The following is a 23,377-nucleotide window of genomic DNA, read 5'->3' on the forward strand; positions in this document are numbered from 1 at the left end:
AAGTAAGTGAAGTCACAGGTGACGAGTTACTTGTCACAAAACTCCTAGCCTCTGATCTACTTTGCAGCTACAGTTTTTGTAGAGCTCGCCTAATCAGTTTCTGGTCTTTGGCAATCCCCAGGATGTTGGTGGTAGAAGATTCAGTAATAGAAATGTAATTACATATCAAGGGCCGATGGCTGGATTCTGCATTGTTGGACTTGATCATTGCCTGTCCCTTGTGTGGTGTGAATATTATTTGCCCCTTATCATGATGTTGTCCAGGTCTTGCTGAATATGGGCACAGGTTGCTTCAGTGTTTGAGGACTGGTGAATGGTGCTGAACATGTTGCAATCATCAGCGAACATTCAGACTTCTGACCTGACAATGGTGGGAAAGTCATTGATGAAGCAGCTGAAAGGATGCTACCCGGAGGAACTCCCGTCATGATGTCCCAAAAGATTCATTTCAACATGATACCATTAGCTGTTCTTCTCACAGCAAAAGCTGCTAAACTTAGGCATTTTTTAAAATAATTGTTGAGGAAGGTCAGCCATGTCGTCTTGAAATCGACATGGCCCTATGAGGGCATTATTACCCTGCTTTCCCCAGCTCTTTTTTCCAAACTGACAAGCACGGCTCTGTCCTTGACAGACACAGTGGTATTGAGGAGCACTGCAACCAGCACAAGCTTTATGAAATCTCTCAGAGTATACATCGACAAAAAAGGTAGTGAAATTTGCTGTATTCAAATAGAAAAAGGTTAGGCTGAAGTTCACATTATGCTTATTCCTCTGCAACAGAATCATCCTAAGGAAGAAATCCTACATTAAGACTGATGATAAATTAATTAATTAAAATTCATGCTTGATGCGCATCAAGCAGTGCAACGGGAGACCAAAGCAGCAGTACTAGCGGTCACACTGTCATGCAGCCATTAAGTGCAAGTACTTATAATCCAATTCTGATGGCCTTGTGAAAATAAAGATTCTGAGGACAAGGTGGGCAATAGTTGGCACGTGGACCAAATACACCAATTATTGTGGATAATATTTTGAGGGCTTTTGTGTGTGAATTTTGACTGAGTTATTTTGAAATCCAAGTGGTTGCAAATTGCCCATTCTCTCAGCCACACACTGTCTATGAACATGAAGGGAAAGTGGAAATTAGAAGGGCAAAATCTCTGTACATAGTGGAAAGAAGAAAATCTTCAAAAAGATTGAAGAAACATCATTAAAACTTTCATTCAAACAATTTGCAAAATAATTAGCAATGTGGTTGAAACTTGCAACTTCAAGAAATTTTCTAGCTATTTAAATGTTCAAAACAATCACCTTAAGCTGCTCAGGCATATTATTCTGCAAGAGTGATCTTTTCCGGTCATGCTATTTTCAACAGGGAATAGTGTGCACATTAGCATTTGTAGTATTTCTAATAAATTATCTTGTTTGTATCATTCCTGTAGCCAATAAAATCATAAAAGTTTAAGAAGCAAACGGATGTATTGATTATCAAATGTCTCGTTAAAATATTTAATCTATAGTAGACGGTAAATCATTGCAGCATTTAAAACGCCAACAATATACCTCTACAAGCCAATATAAAGCATTAAATAAGAAAACAGACTCTTCAAATTTGAGATAAAACACCATATATGAAAATGACAAATTTATTTAAATAAATCATTCTGAGGCTACAGAAGAGTATATGCCATGAAAGCTTACAAACAGGTAAGCACTACATTTTCCACACCCAGCTTTGTGGCATCATTTCTTAAAGCAATTAAAGTCTGACTTTAAGTGCTACTTTACAAATTCCACTTGAGTGTACAATCAGAATTATCTACCATTACCACTGAAGGATAACAGTCACTTAGACAGGATGAGAAGACAAAGGAAAAACAGATCAGACCAGACTGTTCAAAGTAAGTTTAGCAGCATTTTATCTTTAGTTCTAAACCCAGATGATGTTACTTTGTGTATTCAACACATTCAATTGTGTGAAATTGAGCACCAGGATGAGGTGGATTCCTAATTTCAAGTCCAACATGGAAAAAATAAAGGCTGTAAGTAAAGATGACATTATATTAACAAAGCAACTAATGTACTGATAAAGTGCAGTCTCTCTTGTTATCACTGAAACAGTTTTTAATGTGAATTCTGTGGGATTAGTCATAGTATAAAGAAAGCTCTTCTGTGCTCTGACTTAAAATATGGAATTTTTAGTCACTTAAAAATAATACACAAATGATTCCAGAATAAATCAAAAGCACAGCACTGGTAAAGTACCAAGCTGCAATTTGCAGTAGCAATTAGAACTATTATTTCCTGTTTGTTATAAGGATCAGTTGTTGTTATGTTCCGAAAATGGACCTTTCATGCCTCTTGGTACTAGGGAGAACATGGCTGATACAAAGATACTTTGAAAACCAAATTGTGCTGCAATGATTTTTGTTATAATTCTAATGGTAGAACAAAGAGGGGAACAAGAAAGAAATTTGCATAAAATGCACTAAATGATTACCTTACAGCTCATCATTCTTAAATGATCCAACTGTGGAGTTAATTTTCTGAATCAAATAGGGGAAAAAGCACTTGGTGTTTTTTTTAAAACCTGTATATCCACTGGCCCACAATTTTACTTTTATATATATGTATTAAACACTGCTCATTAATAACAAAGTAACAAAATTGATAACAGTTAGCATAAGCTTCATACAAATGCTAAATTTGTAATTTTCTTTACATATTTGAAAATTGCCTACAGCAATTCCCGCTTTTTAAAAGAAAATTGGAAAAATAACATCTCTATTCATGGTGGGCCAAGGAGCACTTAATATCTTTTAGGAAAGAGTGCTACAAAGCAAGCAATAGCATTTTGTCTTCTTCATATACAAAGAGAAAAATAAAAGAAAAAGTGCTTGCATGGAAATAATGAAACAACAAATGTCAAAATATGCATTTAAAACACAATCCCAGAAACCCGTATCATACCGTAACCAATGGCACCTATCTAGAACTTCTTGTTTCTTGACCTCCACTAACCTTCATTCGCATTTCAGAATCAGAGCAGAAAAAGGTTAATTCACTAAACTCAAAAGAAATCTTGTTCCAAATAGACAAAAATGTTTGAGCTTACAATACATTGTGTAAACAAAACTGAAAATATCTAATTCCTTCAGTGCCCATCAGTTCACTGTAAATTTATTTTGCTGTAACTATAGGGCATTTATAATACTTTCTGTACATGCCAAAATATCGAATTTCTTTTGTAAATAAAAGGAACATAATTAACACTGATCTATTTTAAGATTTTGTATAATCAATTAAACCTGTAGAGGGAGCAGTGTGCTGATGCGACTGCTCAATAAAAATTTGCTTACCACTTCCGCAAGTCTAAGGCCTTTGGTTAATACAGTAATATACTGCACTGCCCACTCTATCCCAATCGCCACAAGCCACCATAAAATAAAGTTTCAAACAGCTTTAAATTATTTTATCCAAATGTATCTCCATCCACCACATCCTGTTACAACTTCCAAGCAATACTGTGCATTCAGTCCACATTCAAGTGCACTGTAACCAAAGTGCTTGGCTTCTTGTATATCGTTCCATAAATGTGCGTGTTTGTGGGAGGAAAGGCATTGCCTTTAGTTTGAAGTAGCTGCAATGGGTTTGTCCAGTTCTATATCCAGCGTGGACCCATTTGGCTGAAGGCTGCTGTAGCAGGATTTACAGACACGACTAGGCTCAAAAAGCTGCTGACTCGGTACTGGGATCTTCTGGTTGCAACAACTTGAGCAAAACACATTCCCACAATTCCTTTGAAGGAACAAATAAGCAGATCATTACTTTGCTTTTAATTGAGATCTTGTTTCATCTTTCAATATTCAATTTGTAAAAAACATGGGGTTCTTCATGGATAAATATTAATCAAGTTCAACTCCAGGGACAATGTTCAGCTTTTGAACAATTAGTGATTTTGCATGCAGAAGCTTCACAGTTACCAAACACTTACACTGACAGAAAACTAATAAAGGGAAATGGATTCATGAATATAATAGTGATCCTCTCTTTCAACCTTCCAGTAAAATACTAAAAGCTCAGTATTTACTTATTTGTCTTCTGAGCATAATGAAAATATAATTGTTTAACTGCTATAATCAACAGGAGAGGTAGCAGCAATGTCATTGGACTAGTAATTCACAGAACCAAGATAATAAAAATCAAAGGAACTGCAGATGCTGTAAATCAGGAACAAATACAGAAGTTGCTGGAAGAGCTGAGCAGGTCTGGCAGCATTTGTGAAGAAGAAAACAGAGTTAATGTTTTGGGTCCAGTGACCCTAATTTTGAGGAAAGGTCACTGGACCTGAAACATTAACTCTGATTTTTCTTCTTCACAGATGCTGCCAGACCTGCTCAGCTCTTCCAGCAACATCTGTTTTTGAACCAAGAAAATGCTCTGGGATAAGGATTTGAATCTCAAAACAGCAGATGACAACATTCAAAAGTCAATCAATAAATCTAGCATTAAAAACTTGTCAAAGAGATTTCTGACGAAGGGTCTAGGCCAGAAATGTCAGCTTTTGTGCTCCTAAGATGTTGCTTGGCCTGCTGTGTTCATCCAGCTCCACTTTGTTAGCTCTTGTGGTGTAGTGTCAATGGCCCTACTTCTGAACTATGAGGACCAAATTCAAGTCCCATCTGTTCCAGAGTGTTTAAATATTATTAAACACATAGATTAGAAAATACATTAAAAGCTCACTGAGGGTTTGTGTGGCACTGTGGTATAAGGAAACCCAGGTTCAAGTCCCACATGCTCCAGAAGTGTGTAATAACATCTCTGAACAGGTTGATAAGAAATTATTAAAAGCTTGTCAATTGTTGTTTAAAAAAAAAGGTTCACATGTCCTTTAGGATGTCTTTACTTGGTCTGACCTACATGTGACTCCAGTTCCTGTTAAATGCCCTCTGAAATTGTTTAGCAAGCCTCTCAATTGTACCAAAACAAAATTGTATCAAATCACTTTCAAAGTACAAAAAGGCATGAAACCATACTGAACAAATGGCATTGTCGTGGACACTAAAAATTAACGTCAAACCCAGCACGGTCTACTCTCCTTTTAAGTACTCCTTAGTAACATCTAGGGACTGATGTCAGAATTGAGAGATTTGTCCTACAGATTAGTCAAGCAACAGTCTTACAATCATTCTTCCAGAATCATACCCTACAGATAGATAATTTCCCAGACATGATCATTCTTGGTTATGGTCCATCCTACCAACAGGATAGGCCATCAAAAATGGGCATCCATGAGGCAATGTGGGCCATCAGCAACTGTGAAATGTGGGATCTGTACTGTTTAGATAGTCTACACCTGAACTGTCCTGGGACTGGTGTTCTTGCATAGTCAAGGAAATAGAGAGGGCTTTAAATTAAATTGTGTGTGGGAAGGGTGGCGGCGGAAGAGGAAGGATCAGGCTTGAATAATAAATCAAACAATAGAGTTGAGACAAGATAGCAAACTCCTAATTTGGAAAACAAAGGTCAGTGAAACTGACCGGGAAGGACAGAAACAAAATAAAAACACCAAAGAATATTACAGTAGTCAAGAACAGATATTACAAAACAAAGGATAACAAAAACTAAGGGCTCTTTATTTGAATGTTTGTAGCATTCATGACAGAGTGAACTGGCAACACACTGGTGTGAATAAATATAATCTGATAGGTATTACAAAGATTTGATTGTACCTTGACAAGATGGAGTTCTGAGTACTAAAGGGTATCTATATGGCAGTCAAGAATACGAAGTGAAGAGGCAAAGCATCATAATCGATGATGGTTTGGTAAAATAGTTAGAGATGACCTTGGTTCAGGAGATCAAGATGCAGAATCAATATAGGTGAAGATGAAGGCAAGTAGGGGATCACTTGCTAGAGTGATTTATAGGCCTCGCAAACAGCAATCATGTCATAGGAAAGATATAGATGAAGAAAAATTGTGTTCTTATGATCAAGGGATAGCAATGATTGTGGGTGATTTTAATCTACATATAAATGAGAAAAATCAGACCAACAACAGTAGCTTCAATGAGGAGTAAACAGAATGCTTTCAAGATATTTCCTTAGAGCATGCATGGAAAAGACCATTGGCTGTTCCTCTATCACAGAGAAGACGGTATATTCACTGATGACTGCACAACGTTCAGCTCCTCAGATATTGAAGCAATCCATCCTGGGCCTGCTACAGTATTCCAGGGAAGCTCAACGCAAGCTGGAGGAACACCACAGATGAATACCACTTTATTTTCCATCTGAGCACTTTACAGTTTCTTGGATTCAAGATCAAGTTCCACAGCTTCAGAGCATGACCTCCAGCTTCCATTTTACTTGCATTGCACACACTCCCCTTGTCTTGTCTGGTTTGTGGCTTGTTGATAGTTTGCAGTTTATCTTTTTGCACCTTTATTTACATCCATTTTACACCCCTATCTCTCCACTACCACAATTATCACTCCCTTTCTCTGCTGCTTTGGATACCCTCTCAATCTACTCCACTTGCCTCACCACATATTCCCTTTACTGGACTCAAAACAATTAACACAGTTTCTGTCTTCACAAGTGCTGCCAAACCTGCCAAGTTGCTCCAGCACTTAGTTATTTTTTTCAGAATTTCAGTACCTGCAATATTTTGCTGTTATTATAGCACGGTTAGAAGATTAGCTAACTAATAGAAGACAGAATTCAAAGGGCATTTTCAGGATGCCAACTTGTACAGTGCCACAGGGATCAGTGCTGGGGCCACAATTACTTGCAATCTACATTAATAGCTTGGATGAGGGAATTGAAAGTTTAAAAAAAAAGCCAATATACACAGAAAGGCAAGTGGTGAGGATGACACAAAGAATTTAAGGTTGACATAGATAAGCTAAGGGGACAAAAACTTGGCAGCTGGGATTTGATGTAGGAAAATGTGAGGTTATGCACTTTGGCAGAAAGAACAGAGGAGCGAATTTTTTTTGAAATGAACAGCTACAGTACAGCAGGATTTGGAAGTCCTTGTGAATAAATTACAAAAATCTAGCATACAAGTTCCTCAGTTAATAAGGGAAATGGAAAGATGGCTTTTATTTCAAAGAAACTGAGCATAAAAACTTGTCGATATCCCTTTGCAGATTCAACGTCATCCTCACCACTTTCCTTTCTCACTGACTTTCACTACAAGCTCTGACTTGACTCATTACTGGTAAAGTCTAAAATGTTATCCAGTTCGTGGGCCTTGGAAACAGAATTACTGTGGAATATGAACATATGCCTTTAAGGAGTATCAAATAATCAGTGGATAAAAGAGCTCAACATAAAGTAGCCTCTTGTAACTTAAACAGGCAGCTGTATTGCAAGTAAAAGCTTTGAGCTTTCAATGCAGAGATCCTTTCCAACAATCAACTAAAATGAAAGAAACATTTCCAAAGTTTCTTTCAGTTTACTGGGTCAAAGAAAAACATGAAATAATTTAAAAGCGATGTTCTAATCATTCGATTCTGAATAAATTTTCAATTTAAATTTAATACACTTTGCACAGCCTTTAGATTAGATAAGCCACTAACACCAGTTTTACATAAGAAGCACAAAAATAGTTTACTTTAAGTGTGTTGCAAGGTTTAATCATATAAGATATTGGGGGGTTAAACACTCATATCCAATGAATGTATCAGTTTGTAAAACAAATTTCTCACACTACAACAGTTTAAGTGAGATTTCATCAGTTGATTACTTCATAAACTGAAATTGCAAAATTACACTACTGCAACCAACAACAAAACCAGAAGTTTTATTCAGCGGGTTAACATGCAGAGTGTCAACATTAATCAGCATTGTTTTAATGAAAAGCTGAAAGAAAAACATCCAAAATTCTAAAATAGGTTGTGAAATTAAAGAGGATAAAAGATGTACTTTCTGCTAATATCCAGAACAACTAAACTTCAACATTCTGGAAAACTGTGTGAAAATTAAGTAGTAAAAAAACAAAAAACATCCGTATTATGTGTGGACAAGCCAAATTTTAATAATTACAATGCCATGCAGGAGTCCACCCTATTGATATAACTTTCGTTATCAAGCTGATTCAAAACATACTGTGCTGTAAACTTGAAAAATACTGAAACGGCTTCATTCATTTATCATAATTAAATGTGTGTAATAAGAAGGGGTGATAAATACAGAAGTCAATTTGTTTTCTGTTCAGCATGTTTTGTAATTTTAACATGACTTGAAAATGCCATTTGGGTATAGGTCTTTTTTAATCCAATTAAGCATAGTCTCAAATTGGGAGAGAAAGTTTAATGATTAATACACAAATAAATGCTAAGTCAACATCACCAGGAAATGAAGACAAACAAGAGACAGAGAAGACTGTTGAAAATGCTCACCATGTGTCATCAACAGGCTCCCTGTCCCTGCAAGATGGAAAAAACAGCTCAGAGGGAAACTAAGGAAAAGGTGCAAATCAGCAGGGTAACAGCGAGGGGATACAAACAAATGAAAAACAATACGCTGCTACTTTACAATGATAGAAGCATTTTAGAAATATGCAAGTTATTTTATCAATGGTATTAATCTTAATAAAGGAAGCGAAGTCTATTGAGTACTAATTCTCAAAACAGAAGCAATACTTAAAAAATTCCTTTCATTTAACATTACTTGTTTAACACTTGTTAACTTGTAAACACTTATTTAAAATGACGTCAAGATTCTTTACAGAGAAACACTTGGACATTGTGCAGAGGTGTAGGGATGGAGTGGCAAAGACATGGCTAAAGTCTAGGCTTTGAAAAGGGGTTTATGGGCAGGGCAAAAGGAAATGCAGGGGAGTTTGACAGAATAGGCTTGAGTCAGATGGAAGTTAATCTAACAAGGTAGGGGAAATAAATTACAGGAAGTCAGAATTAGGTTAACAAAGGTGACAATAGACCATACAGGCAACAGAATTCAGAGATAAGATGAATAGAACTATGGAAGGAGCTTCCCATTAGTTCTGCTTTTGGAGGAAGGGGATCAAGTTGATGGTAAATTACGAACTGGAGCCACTATACATTGAGAAAAGTGGAAGCGAACTGGAAATATGATCCAAGATTTGGCAGTTGGAGTTTTGGATAATTTGGATGGATAGTGAAGCTTTAGAGGATAAGAAGGTGTCACAGAGGTGGTGTGCAATGACAATGATAAAAGCAGGAACAAATATTTTGGTTGAGATCTGACTGAGGAAGAGGATGTTATTGTAAATGTTGCAGAAATAGAAGCAAGTAGTCTTAGTGCTGAAGAAGATATGGGGTTCGAAACTGAGCCCTGCATCATGCAAGACACTGAACTCATGGAAATTTAGTGCAGCCCGAGTAGGCAGGAAAAGAAAATCGATACAATAGCAAACTACAGGTGCTCTGGCATGGGCTCAATTTAAATGTTCTGGATTTTTGAGATTTAATTGGAGGAAATTCTGGCTCATATAATATGTTGCAAAGAAAGAGAACACAGATGAAAGTGTGAACAAGGTAGTCAATTTTAAAAATGGAACTTTGTTTGCATGTCCAGTTCGGTATTGTGCTTGAACAATGTTTGATTAATACACAAGAAATGCTATTAAAATAAACCGATTGCAATATTTGAAATTCTCCAAGATTTAAGTAAAATTCCAAAACAAAATTATTTTTTCAGACAGGGTGAGTGAACGCACCCTAAAATATTGTATCTTCAGGTGTAAACAGTGGTGACCATTACTTCGTCACAGATGACCTCTCATTTCACAGGCAGCTTTGTAGATGAATTAACTTCTAGACCGGTCTTTGTCAAATCAAAAGAACGAACTGTTTGAGTTGGTGACTTGGTTATATTATCCTTAAAGCTGGCACTTAAGTTGCCCGAAATATGTTTTTAAGCCTGTTTTAGAAGACGGGCCATTTTTTCCAAAGATATTCTTACTTTCAAAACGGACGAGACCTTGGAGTCATAGAAATAAGTGTTTAAAAAATATTGCTGAACAAAACTACATATACAAATAGCTACAAGTTAAAAAGAGGGAAAGGAAGAATGTAAACATTTGAAATGAAATCAGAGATTTTTCTCAGCATTTGGAAACACATACACAGTAAAGTGATGCATGGTATTTTTATTAATGGACTTGCGTCAAGAATTTTGACTGAATGGCTTCAGTTTAAAACTACATTTTTACAAGACTAGAATTCATTGAAGTGCTGGCAAACTAATGGTTAAAGACAATGTGTCAATATGTTTTATTCATAAATAGTACACAAGATATTCAGATGCAATAGGTTCTGTAATGTGAAGACATCCAACTTACATCATTGCACCTGGGCTGGATGGGGTGTATTGCTATTGCTGTGGAGAACATAGCTCTCTGCTGAAATCTGCACTGTAATTTACATCTACAATGTCAATGCAATTCATTGTATGCTTCTTCATTTCCAACCTGAATAGCTTCAACTTCAAAAAGATTAAACGCTGGCTGGTGGAAAACGGAGAGCGAGAACCTCTGAAATTTCTTCAAAACATCCCAGTCATGGGGAATCAGTCTACTGGTGCACCAACAGGATGAGATGAGCAAGTACACAAGAAGGTTCAAATCTCACCCTTCCTGCTTTGAAATGTAAAAATTTTTGAACATTTACAGAAGGGAAAATAAGAAATGTGTATAAGGTTGCACAGCTGCCTCATAGCATACTGACTTGGTAATAGATAGCACTGGCACATTGAGGAAAACACAAAAACACTCTCTCATCGTGCTTTCAAATCCCCCCATTGCTTCATCCATTCCCTGATCTTCTAGCCAAATAACTAACCAAAAAGTCTTCCAATTTTAACATCTTCTGTGACCAAGTTTCCCTGCTTTGTTATCTGAGTTCTAAGCTCTGGAATTCTCTTCCTTCCACAATGCCTCCCTCCTCTTTTAAGATGCATTTTAAAATGTTCTTTTGTATTTACCCTTTCATGATCTATCCTTTGAGAGAAAATCAGAGGAGTTCTTCCTACCCAATCAGAACTAAGACTTTCATAGATAGTTGGAACTGCAGATGCTGGAGAATCTGAGATAACAAGGTGTAGAGCTGGATGAACACTGCAGGCCAAGCAGCATAGGAGCAGGCAAGTTAAAGTTTCAGGTCAGGACCCTTCAGGCCTGAAACATCAGCTTTCCTGCTCTTCTGGTGCTGCTTAGCCTGCTGTGTTCATCCAGCTCTACACCTTGTTATCTAAGATTTTCACATTATTGATTATGAGACTTTTCTTTGTGTAAGTTAGCTGTTGCATTTTCCACATTAGAAGTGATCACACTGCAAAAGTAATTCTCTAGCTATGAAGAACTTTGGGCATTCTGAAAGATGCTATGCAACTGTAAGAGTTAGCAAGAGCTGCAGATGCGGGAGTCAGAGATAACACAGTGTGGAGCTGGAGAAACACAGCAGGTCTGGCAGCATCTGATGAACAGGAAAGTTAATGTTTTGGGTTAGGACCCTTCTTCAGAAATGGGGAGGGGGGGATGAGGAGTTTGCAGGTGGTGTCACGGTAACACTGGAGGAGGCCTGGGATGGGCATGTCACCTAGGGAGTGTGAAAGGGAATTAAAATTGTTGATGCCTGGAAGGCATTGTCAGTTGTCGTGTACAGGGCACAGATGTTCTACAAAATAGTCTCCCAGTCTTGGAGACTGTTCTGTACAGCATCTACACTCTGTACACTACAACTGACAACATCTTCCAGTTGGCAATCTTTTTAACTCTCCCTCCCGGGGCCTCCTCCAGTGTCACAATGACACCACCCTACACCATCTCCCTCACCTCCATTCAAGGCACAAAAGAAACCTTCCATTTCAGAGAAGGGTTCACCTGCACATCCGTCAACTTGGTCTGCTGTATCTGCTGCTTCCGACATGGCCTCCTCTATAGCGGTGAGACAAAATGTAGACTCGGAGACCAATTTTAGAGCATCAGTGCTCTGTACATGACAACTGACAACATCTTCCGGTCGGCAATCATTTTAACTCCCCCTCCAGGGGCTTCCTTCAGTGTCACAATGACACCACCCGCAAACTGGAGGAGCAACACCTCATATTCTGTCTCAGGACACTACAGCCCGATGGCCTAAACATGGAATTCACCAGAATTAAAGTTTCCTCACCCCCAGCCTCATCCCATGTCTAACCCTCCCTCTCATCCCCACCTCCTTGACCTGACACAACCTGTCCACGTTCTCTCCCAACTATCTGCCCCACCCATCCCACTGACCAATCCCCACTACTCCCTATCTACACTCATCTATCACCATCCCATCTACCTTTTTCAGCACCAGCCTGCCCCTCTCCATTTATTTCCCAGCTCTCTCCCCCTCCCCATTTGTAAAGAAGGGTCCCGAACCAAAACGTCAGCTTTCCTGCTCCTCTGATGCTGCTTGGCCTGCTGTGTTCCTACAGCTCCACACTATGTAGTTTACGGAATTATAAGTTATTTCTATCCATTCCCTAATGTGGCTTAATGTTCTTTGCACCAGCATGCAACATTGCAACATTTCGCATTCAGAAACTATGTTTCCTGATAATGTGCTGGTTCACTGTTGGGAAAGGTTCTTATTCACAATGCCTTCAAGTTCATATCCTGTTTTCTTTCTATGTCATGCTAGCTAGGTCATAGACCATGTTATTGCATAAAGCACTGGCTTTTAAAACTGAAATGTATTAGTTATAATAATGATCTCCAATGCTCAACTAGAGGAGGACTGGTGAAAGTGACTGGTTCAGTCTAGGGTGACAGCGTAGTAGTCGAGTAAGGAAAAACTAAAAAGTAAGATGTGACCACATTCCTGTTAATTAATCACTTGCTTAAAAAAAAATGATGATAGAGAATTGGCATCCAAAACCTCAACACTGTGTGGGCCATTTTGTACATCCCCAGCAGTTGTGCATTGTTCAGGTCTTCTAAATTCCTTTGATATACAGGATCACGGTCAGAAAATTGTATTCAGTTGAGAAAAAGTACTGCAAAAGAGATTTTTGTGTATTATTTTTACGAGTAAAATAATTTTGTGGAAATCCATTTGTAGATGGTAAGAATGAATTGCTGAGTATGAACAGATTGAAGGACCAACACAGTCTCACATATATATATATAAAATTATAAACCAATTTTTTACAGTGTAAAAAATTTCAAACCACTTGGTATAGAACATTACATCAGTGGTAAACAACTGAAGTATACATTTTAAATGTTAAGTTTTCAGTCTGAATTAAAATTAAAGCAATATTATAAATTATAGACAAAAACAAAGTCCAATATTGTAAAGATCATTGCATGAATCTATTCCTTGATCCGTATACTGTTTATAAATATCATAGTTTAAGAATCTTTGGTAGCTGGTACGGCATTGAGTCATATCTGTCTAATGCAAGGATTTTTTTTAGATTTTTCCATGAAATAAGTAAACGTGGTTGTCACCCTTTTCCCAAATTTAATTGTATCCATGTTTATGCAACAGTCTAAGATAATTGGCACATCATATGAAAAACAAGAGTAGGCAAAAGGAGCACATTTAGCCACATCCATGCAATATTTTGTGTATAGTACCTGCAGTGGTGCTTTCTGCTAGCCAACCAAAATCGACTTTCACAGCCATAGCACTGTGGAGCCAAATGATCAGGGTACCATCGAGTCACCTAGAAACAGACATTGGGAAATCAAGAAAAAGCACTTTTTGAAAAAGATACCACCCCAAGTTTCGATGGTTTATTTAAGTGCATTTTAGTCTTCTAAGTAATATAAATCCCTACCCTTTGTAATGAATTTAAATGCTTTGTTGTGGAAAAACTGAACTTTTAAATATTGCTTGTCCCTACTTAGGTCATAGACAAATAATTAACCATCTAAGTTGAACTGTGGACGGTTCTGATGTATTAGTTTTCTACTAGGAAACCAGAATGTTTATCCGAAACAACTTTCTCTTGAAATCAATTAAAAGTAAATGTTCATACAGAAAGAGTGAAGCGCACACATATAAAACAGCCAGATATTTTTAATAACAAAATGAAGAGATTCTGGAAGAACATGCAATACCATCAAGAGGGAAGAAAACAACTAAAAAGGTTACCCATAAGTTTTGAGTTAAAATTCCAACAGAGAGCAATGACATCGCAACAGATTGTTCTCAGAAGCTGCTACTCCACCTAAATTCTTCAGAAAAACACTACCAGAATTCACAACACAGTGATTTATAATTTATAATTTACAGCAAAGGGCTGTGTTGAGTAAGTTACTGGGCCAAACATTTTTGACCTTGCATACTGGCAAATCGGATCATCTAGGAATGAAATGAAAATCAGGCAAGGACCATACACTTAAAATCAGCATACAACAACCTTCATTAACGTATGTGTATTTTACTTAGGAAACTGTCCCAAAGTATATTACAAGAATGCAACTAAGTACAAACTGACATCGTGTTATATGTTCAGATACTAGGATGGATGATATTAATATGAGCTGAAGAAAGTGCACAGAGGCCAACAGAAAGTTAGTATAGTTAGTGACCAAGTCTTCGAGTGCACAATACTGTCTCCCCAGTTTTCCTCTATTCACTACGTATGATTGATCCCTTGTACCTAGATGCAAGGGGAAGGCAGAAGCGTCTCATTAACTTTTAAACAGCGAGCCTTTCTTCTAAATAGCTATTTTCAATTTTTTCAACAGCTTTTCTTTCATCACATTTAAAACGGTAAGCAAACAGATATTAGCTAGTGTACGTTATTCTCATTTTGAAATGATCCAATTGGGATCAGTGAGTTACACCAACACACAGTGAATATTCCACTATTTAATTTCAAATGAAAAATGAATGTACAAAAAAGCTTTATGATAATTCTAAGGGACAACCGATCATGATTTTCATTCGAGTATCCAGCTTTGCCAATAGGAAGGAGTACTTTCAATTAATAGAGCAGTAGGTTAACAGGAATAGCAAGATACTCTGAAATCATGATAATAATTCCCAAGCTAAAGACCTACTGTTGTTATGTTCCTAGTAGAAATCAACTGGATGAAGCTTAAATACACTGACATCTTTTTACCAGAATGCGTGACACCTCAAATGTCAATGCAGAGAATGAGTATGAGTTTTACTTCAGGTACCTATCCAAACTCTCAGCCACTTAAGGGCCTGTTACTGCATTGTACTGTTCCATGTTCTATGTCATGGCATCATCTAGCTTTGTGAATATATCAAGAATTAATTGGCACAACTGACATTCATTGTAAAATTTGAAAACCAATTAACTTCAGAATCGTCTTAAAATTCGGACTTCTGTATCCTGTGTTGTCTTCGTTGCATGGTTTCTTAAGGTGAAATTTAGTATACTTCTGTTGCATCAAGGTGTACCTGGCCCTTTTCATTATTTCAATGCTTCATCAATTTCTTGACCACTCATTTTCTCATGCAGTCTATTCTTGTCCTTTGTAACAGTTCTCAAACCCGTTAATGAATAGTGTTTTGTTTTAAAGTAGAAAGTTTTGAAGTAGATACTACCTACAAAACATCATCCTGAGAAATTGCATTGAAATTTTCTCCATTTGTTTTGTGCTTCACTTATGTCTAACTTTCATGTGTTCAAGAATTGCATTTGTTCTAAATCTAGTAAAGAGTGGCACTGCTTACATTTTCTTCGTCAAATACTTTCTTAAAGTACAGAAGCTCTTGATGTGTACTCTCTCATTTTGGATAGTTTCCATTCCCTATTGAAGCTGCATTTCTCACCTCTGTGTCCTGTTTTTCCACTTGCTCCCAACTAGTCTCAGAGAATATTTCTGTGCTGCAGCGGGATAAACAATTCTGATCCATATTGCTCTCAGAATCTGGGATAGAGGTCTAATTACAGAACACAAACAATAATGGTAAAGTACAATCCATATCTACCAAAGTACTTACAACCCAGCAGCATAAAGTACATAGACCTGCATTGTAAGTGGGAAATAATTTTCTAAAACATTAGTGGAATCACAATCCTCAGACAAAGTAAGCATTTTATATGAATATTAATAGAACTTAGATTTTCAATCTCAAAAGTGCAGAATATTCTTACTAATAACATTGCTTATAACATGATATAAAACAGTAATAGTCTTCATAATCAAACATTCATTAATAGTTGTAAATTCCTTTAGAACAGCATTTATTAAAAACTGTTAAATGAGTCACAAAACTAGGCCACCTGGTGCATCAAGTGCAAATCACACATTCCGTTTTCCTTTGGAGATCATACATCCTATAGGTGCTAACAAATCTACACATTCAGAGTTTCATTTAAGTAAAATGTGTTAAAGGTTTATCAGACAAAGTTTATGTTATTTTCTGTTGATAATGATAGGCTGATGCGCTTCACAGTTGAATTCAATCTCCCTGTTCTTTTCCCATCCTGTAAGCAAGCAAAAAGCTTTCTGCTCATTTTAAAAAAGTCTTAGTTCAGAATGTTAGTCAGACTTTGTCACTTTGTTTCGATCAGCAGACCATCAGAAATTTAAACAAACAGATAGTGTGTAAACTTCAAACCATGATAAAGCATCTTATTCCAAGAAAAAACTGTACCACAAACTAAGAGTCTTATGTAGTAATTTGTACAGTTTGTTAATTAGATGCCGAGTCATAAGGCATTGAAAACCACATTGACTTAACTGGCTGAGAGATGGCAGGAACTGCAGATGCGGGAGCCAGAGACAACAAATGTGGAGCTGGAGGAACACAGCAGGCCAGGCAGCAGAGGAGCAGGAAAGTTGACGTTCCAGATCAGGACCATCTGTCAGAGTGGGGGGGGGGGGGGGGGGGGAGCTCTGAAATAAAGACAGAGAAGGGATGGGGCTGGGGAAAGCAGGTGGGATGGTGATAGGTGAGTGCAGGTAGGGAGCGGTGGGAATTGGTCAGTGGGATGGGTGGACTAGATAGATGGGAGGGAAGATAGGTTGTGTCAGGATAAGGAGGCGAAGATGAGAGGGAGGGTTGGGCGTGGGATGAGGCTGGGGGTGAATCCTGTGCTGAGGCCATGGGGCTGTAGGCACCTGAAGCGGAACATGAGGTGTTGCTCCTCAAGTTTGCGGATGGTGTCATTGTGACTACCCACCCTCCTGCAAAAATGCAAACCCCTACTCCTAATTCCTCTGTTGCGTCTGCTCCCAAGATGGGGCGTTCCACCCCATCACATTTCAAAAGTTACAGTCCTTTTTCAAGGACTGTAACTTCCCCCTCTGGTGATCGAAAATGCCCTTAACCGCAACTCTTGCGGTTCCTGCACTTTTGCCCTCGCATCCCCTCCCCGCAAAAAAAAGGACAGAATCCCCCTTGTCCTCACACAGCACCCCACCAACCTCCGCATTCAACGTATCATCCTCTGCCACTTCCGCCATCTACAATTTGACCCCACAACCAAACTAGTATTTCCCTCCCCACTCCTATCTGCCTTTCATAGGGACCACTCTCTCTGTGAATCCCTCATCCGCTTCACACTCCTAACTAACCCCGCAACATAGGAAGTGCTACACCTGCCCCTACACCATCTCCCTCACCTCCATTCAAGGCACAAAAGAAACCTTCCATATCAGAGAAGGGTTCACCTGCACATCCGTCAACTTGGTCTGCTATATCCGCTGCTTCCGATATAGCCTCCTCAACATCAGAGAGACAAAATGTAGACTCGGAGACCGTTTTTAGAGCATCAGTGCTCTGTACATGACAAATGACAACTCCTTCCGGTCACCAACCATTTTAACAATACCTCCCACTCCCTGGGTGACATATCTATCCTGGGCCTCCTCCAGTGTTGCAAGGACACCACTCGCAAACTGGAGGAGCAGTAGCTTATCTTTTGCATCAGGAGTCTACAGCCCGATGGCCTAAACGTGGAATTCACCAGTTTTAAAATCTCCCCAACCCTGGCCTCATCCCATGTCTGACCCTCCCTCTCATACTACCTCCTTGGCCTGGCACAACCTGTCCAACTTCTCTCCCACCTATCTACCTCACCTATCGCACCGGCCAATCCCCACCACTCCCTATCTGCACTCAACTATCACCATCCCACCTATCTTCTCTAGCCCTACCCCATGTCTCTTTATTTATTTCCCAGCTCCCACCCCCCTCCGCATTTTTGAAGAAGGGCCCTGACCCAAAATGTCAACTTTCCTGCTCCTCTGATACTGCCTTAAATGGCAACCTGTTCCAACAGTTGCTTGTATTATTGTGTGTCTTAACACATAGAATTGAGAATGAATTAATTTCATACAGGATTCAACATGATTTCCATTTCTAGTATTCCCTTCAGAATGTAGTGACCTATACAGTATTCAACTACCAACTACTTTGTTTATAATAAAAGTTGGCTGAGCAGCAACAACAGACTAATTGGCTGAAAAGCCATCACAGCAATGCTTATCTGACGTCTATACACAGTTGCAATTTCCACAAGGGATCCCACCATAACAGTAAGGACTAGGAATCTTGGGGGCTCATTTTCTTTCTACAGATCAAAACACTAACAGCATTCTTATATTGTTGGATGAGGTTACCCAAATCTGCACTACTGGATACGATATTCAATGAGTCTCCAGGCTCTTTTTTTTGAAACAGTGATAACAAATCGGGTATTAAAATATTCTTAAACAAACAATCAATAGGTAAAACAATCTCAAATTCCATCATCGCTAGTAATTATAATACCACTAAATCAGTGCAGCACAAAAAAATCTCCCAAGTAGTCCCAGTGTTGTATATCATAAAAATGTACATAATACACAAAATATATTAGTACACCATGGCAACCTATCAAAGCTATCTTCTCAGTATTGACATTTCAGGCAAAGAATGTGAAATACTGCTTCAATGATTGTTATTTAAAATTTTCCCTCTGAGTGAAAAACACTCAATCGAAAAAATACATTACTTGTGAATATTAAGTAATGATCATCATAAGTGTTTCATGCTAATTGGTTCCAAAATAAATCTCAGATCTATACATTGTTTCGAAAATACAAAAGTTTATAAGATGTTATTCTACTGGATTATAAATGTCATAGAACTGTATGTTTCAGTCAAACAGCCCATGAACAGGCCCTTTGTTGTATCTGCTTCCTAGGAGCACCTAAAAAAAATTTCCAAAATTGTAGAATATATGATAGTGCTACAGCTAATTAATCAGTTTTTCATGGAATGCTTAAGTGTGTCATAGCCTCAAAATGGCATCAGTCCATAAAATTACATATGATAAAGATCACTTAAGAAAATTAAATGTGGTAGCATGCCATAATAAAGAGATTCCAACAATTTCTAAATTTCTCCACTTCCTTTCTCAAGCTGATGTCTCCTGTTGAAGGCTAAGTTGATTAGAAAACAGTAAGATTTCTACCATGTATATTAATATCTATGATCACCTCGAGGTACTGGTAGCTCTGTATTTATAATTTTTTTATATAAAAAAGAAAGCTTCCTTTTACATGCACATGCCTTTTAAGTTTAAATCTGTATCTTCTTCTCTCATGAAAACTTTGACTTCTTGATGTCCAAGTCAGCATAGACAGAGAGCACCAAAGAACCATTCCACCATTAACAGTATCATAGTGGAAGACGATCATCATCCTTTCCAAGATTTATACACACACAATTTGGCACATAGATACGGGATGAAAAGAGTCATCATTGTTAGACACTCCAAAAGAATATGGTACAAACAGCTGATCCAGGAATCAGATGGTTCAAACAGAAAATAAGAACGAGTCAAATGTCAATTAAGTAGAGACTGGTAGATGTCCAAGTGTGAATACTAATCAAACCCAATTTGGAATGGACTATAAAAATAGAAGCCATGTTGATATAGCGAATCTGTTCCCAAAGATTCTATTGTCTAAAAAAGCATCCCTATGCATCTTGTAAAAGATAAAGGCACAATACAAAAATGTAAACAGTGGGCTCAATAGAGCTTTTTAAGCACTTAGCTGTTGGATGATGCCATGCATACCGAGCAAATGTAACGTACTTATGTCAAATGTATCAAGTGACTATGCATTTATAAGAAATATATAAGTTTTAAAAATATATATTTAAATACACTTGCTTATTAAATTCCATACTCAAAATGAAATGAAAAGGAATGAAATCTGGACACCAGACAGTATCAATGAAGTTTCCTTTTCATGTTGCAGCACCGTTTTTCTGTTAGATTTCCAAAAGCTGCAATATTTTACTGTTGTATTACATTATTCCTTTAATCATAGCACTACCTGACCATGAAGCTGCTCATTCGAGATCAAAGACTGGTGGTGGTTTAACCTGGGTCACCACACCACAGGCGAGGTGAGGGGTTAAGGAGAGTCCTTCATGGTAACCACCTAGTGTGGGAATTGAACTGTGCTGAAATCCGCGGTGCAAACTATCCATCCAGCCAACTGAGCTAACTGAACCCTTTGCACTGATAGTTTAAATGTAATAATTTTTACTTAAACAGAATTCATAACACACCTAAACACCCTAAGACAGTTCACATTACTTATCAGGCAAAACCTGACATCAAACTGCAGAGATATTGGAACAGGTTAACAAAATTTGCAAAGTAAGGGAGGATGGAAGACAGAAATAGAGGGTTAGGAAGCAAATTTCAAACCTTGGAAGGTGAAGGCATGCCATTAATGGCGTGGCAACAGATTGTTTACTGAGTTAGCGAACTAACAGATTATGAGGGGATTTGAACGACAGAAGGAGAATTTTAAATGTGATGCATTGCTGGACCAGGAGTCAATGTAACTTGGTGAAAGCATGGATGCTGGATTAACAGAACTTGGAGCGGTTAATGTGTGAACAGTAGAGTTTACAAAATCTGAAATTGACAGGGTCAAGTGGAAGGTCTGTCAGAAGAACATTAGAATAGTTAAGTGTTGACATAACAAATGCATGGAAGAGGGTATTCAGTGTTTTTGTGCTGCTTTATTAGAGTTTGTTTGACTAATGCTTAAACCAACCCTAATACAAATCCTATAAAGCAAAAACGCAAATGTAAGTTTCTAAAGTTTTCCTTATCCATCAACACTCCACCAGTTGACTCACTTTCCAAACCTACATTTGTACTCACTTGTAGAACTCCTAATAAGGATTTTCAATACTGCCATCCACCTACCTCCTCAAATACTGAATTTACCTGCTTTTGAATCTTTAGGTCTCTGATCATCCACTCTTGACACAGGAGTCATTTCCTTGGATTGGACCAATTCAAAGCCAATTTGTTTCCTAATCAAGGGTATTTCAGAAGTTTGCTGAGACATGTTATTCAACTGATTGTCTTTTTTTTGAAGACAGAATGAGATGTCAAACATTTCACTCGATTCATGAGAAACGCATGAGCAGCAAGGAAACTAAAGCAGGCTCTTTAATTAGCCATCATCAATAATAGCTCTTACTGAACTAGTTACTAAGCTGGTAATTGCATAATATTTACATTATTTAATTCTAGTACATTCGAGCACAACTACTTATATGCCATGGACCATTTACAAATGTGAGCAATATAACTAAACATTCATTCTGAAAACTAAGACAAATTTTATACCAAATTATTCCTTTCATTCAGAACAATCTTCTGACTATCCACAAATTATTCAGTACCCACATAGATAATAAAAATATTGTACAAAATAATTAAAATTACAGATGTTAAAATACAATTGTATTTACTACCCAAACTCAAAATGATAATTATAAAGAAGTGCATCTAACCAATTAAGGAACGCTACAGACATTTAAGCACAACATATACTGTAACATTTGACTTTCTTTATTGATTTACAGTTTTCATTTATTCCAATGGAATGAACAATAAATAAATGAAAATAGGTAGGAGCAAGAAAATAAACACCATCATAACACTTTCCCCGTAGTCTGTTTAATGATGAAATTCTCATAAGATGAAATAATTTCATTTGGAGAGGCAGATTTCAATATTCTGGACTTGGATGAACCCTCCAGGTTTCAGTGAGAATGGTAGGCATTTTAAGTCAATTTGTTGTTGTTTACTAAGTTAAACTCAGAACAAAGATTTTTAAATTACGGATGAAATTCTTGATCCTGTACTTTAAAGAATGTAGGATATTGTAGCCAAATACTTTAAAATCCAATGAATCTCAAGCATGAAATAAACAAGTAAAAATATTTAGCTTGAATAATGGTTAAATATTTACTGGGTAGCACTTGCCAACAGTTTTGTTCAGTTACACAGTGGGAAAGCTGATTTGCTTTAAATTCTGGTGTTAAAATTAGGATGTTCACAATGTTAAGGGTTGCATGTTTTAAAAAGACAAAAAATATTCAGACTACAAATTTTCACTACAGTATGTACATTGAATGATCCTTTTCCTGTTGCTCCAATGGAATCATCACCTATTATATCAATCTCATGTCAATACAGTCTCACAACTTGCATTAATAGATACAAACAAAATACACAACAAGCAACTACTGAAGCTTGATCAGATGGCGCAAAGCCGAGTACAAGACATTAGACTAAGTGAACAAGAGTTTGCTCAATTAGACAGTCTTTGTTGTGTTTTAAAAGAAATGCAGGCAGATAGACGCACGAAACCCAGAATTGCAGGAGTGATAAAAGAGTAAAAACTCTAGATGTTAGGAAGCTAGAATGTTTAAGGAAATGAAAATATTTCAGCATTTTCAGGTTTTATACATAAGGTAAAGGGTTTAGGAATTTCCTAAAGGAAATACTACTAGAGGTTGGTGGAAGGAACTGGGGTACAGAAAAGGCCAGGAGGAGGAATGGAGAATTTAAGGTTTATAGAAGAGTGAAGAATTCCAAAGAGGTTTTTTTTGGGTGGGTGGGGTGAGTGGAAATCAGGAACTAGGAGATGGGAATGACCTTACAGTGTGAGATTTGAACTACAAGCAGGGCTTGGTGCAGGATATAAATAGGAGAGTACTCAAGAAGCTCAAATTTAGGAGGAAGCAAAGCTGTCCAGGATAGAGTTAGATTAGTCCAGTCTAGAAATAAAAAAGTCAAAGTTCAGTAGCGCATATGTTGGTGTAGGAGTGGATTTGGGTGACTTCAGAGGCTGGAGAGGCAGTCACTGAAGGATGAACTCAGTGTCAAGAACTTTAGTGGCATTTTGGCAGAGAAAATGAGGGTTTAGTTAGAGATAATAATGGTACATCACGGACTGGATGTCAACAAGCAGCAAGGTAGAGAAAGCAAAATATTTAGCTTGAATAATGGTTGAATATTTAGATGCAGTTGTGTGTTAAGTACATAGACATAAAATCAGCTTCTGCGACTAAGAACAACACTGTAAAGTAAACATTTAGATAGAAA

The 23,377-nt window shown here is 37.5% G+C and overlaps 1 protein-coding gene across 21 annotated transcripts in view; it reads right to left on the minus strand.

Moving 5' to 3' along the window:
* Window positions 1-1,614: 1,614 nt before the first annotated feature.
* The window catches only part of mtmr3 (myotubularin related protein 3), a 123,808-nt gene continuing 102,045 nt past the window's right edge, over window positions 1,615-23,377 (minus strand). For 12 of the 21 annotated variants that reach the window (XM_048556359.2, XM_048556354.2, XM_048556356.2 and 9 more), the window contains 4 exons: window positions 15,787-15,897; window positions 13,608-13,696; window positions 8,413-8,439; window positions 1,615-3,801 (listed from right to left, as the gene is read on the minus strand). In XM_048556359.2, coding sequence (XP_048412316.2) covers window positions 3,630-3,801; window positions 8,413-8,439; window positions 13,608-13,696; window positions 15,787-15,897 — 399 coding nt within the window. In that variant the 3' untranslated portion in view covers window positions 1,615-3,629. Of the gene's footprint in view, window positions 3,802-8,412; window positions 13,022-13,607; window positions 13,697-15,786; window positions 15,898-23,377 lie in introns of all 21 variants that reach the window. The other 9 variants (XM_048556363.2, XM_048556362.2, XM_048556358.2 and 6 more) reach the window with 7 other exon arrangements.

The sequence above is a fragment of the Stegostoma tigrinum genome, chromosome 26 (assembly GCF_030684315.1).
Source record: "Stegostoma tigrinum isolate sSteTig4 chromosome 26, sSteTig4.hap1, whole genome shotgun sequence".
Lineage (NCBI taxonomy): Eukaryota > Metazoa > Chordata > Chondrichthyes > Orectolobiformes > Stegostomatidae > Stegostoma > Stegostoma tigrinum.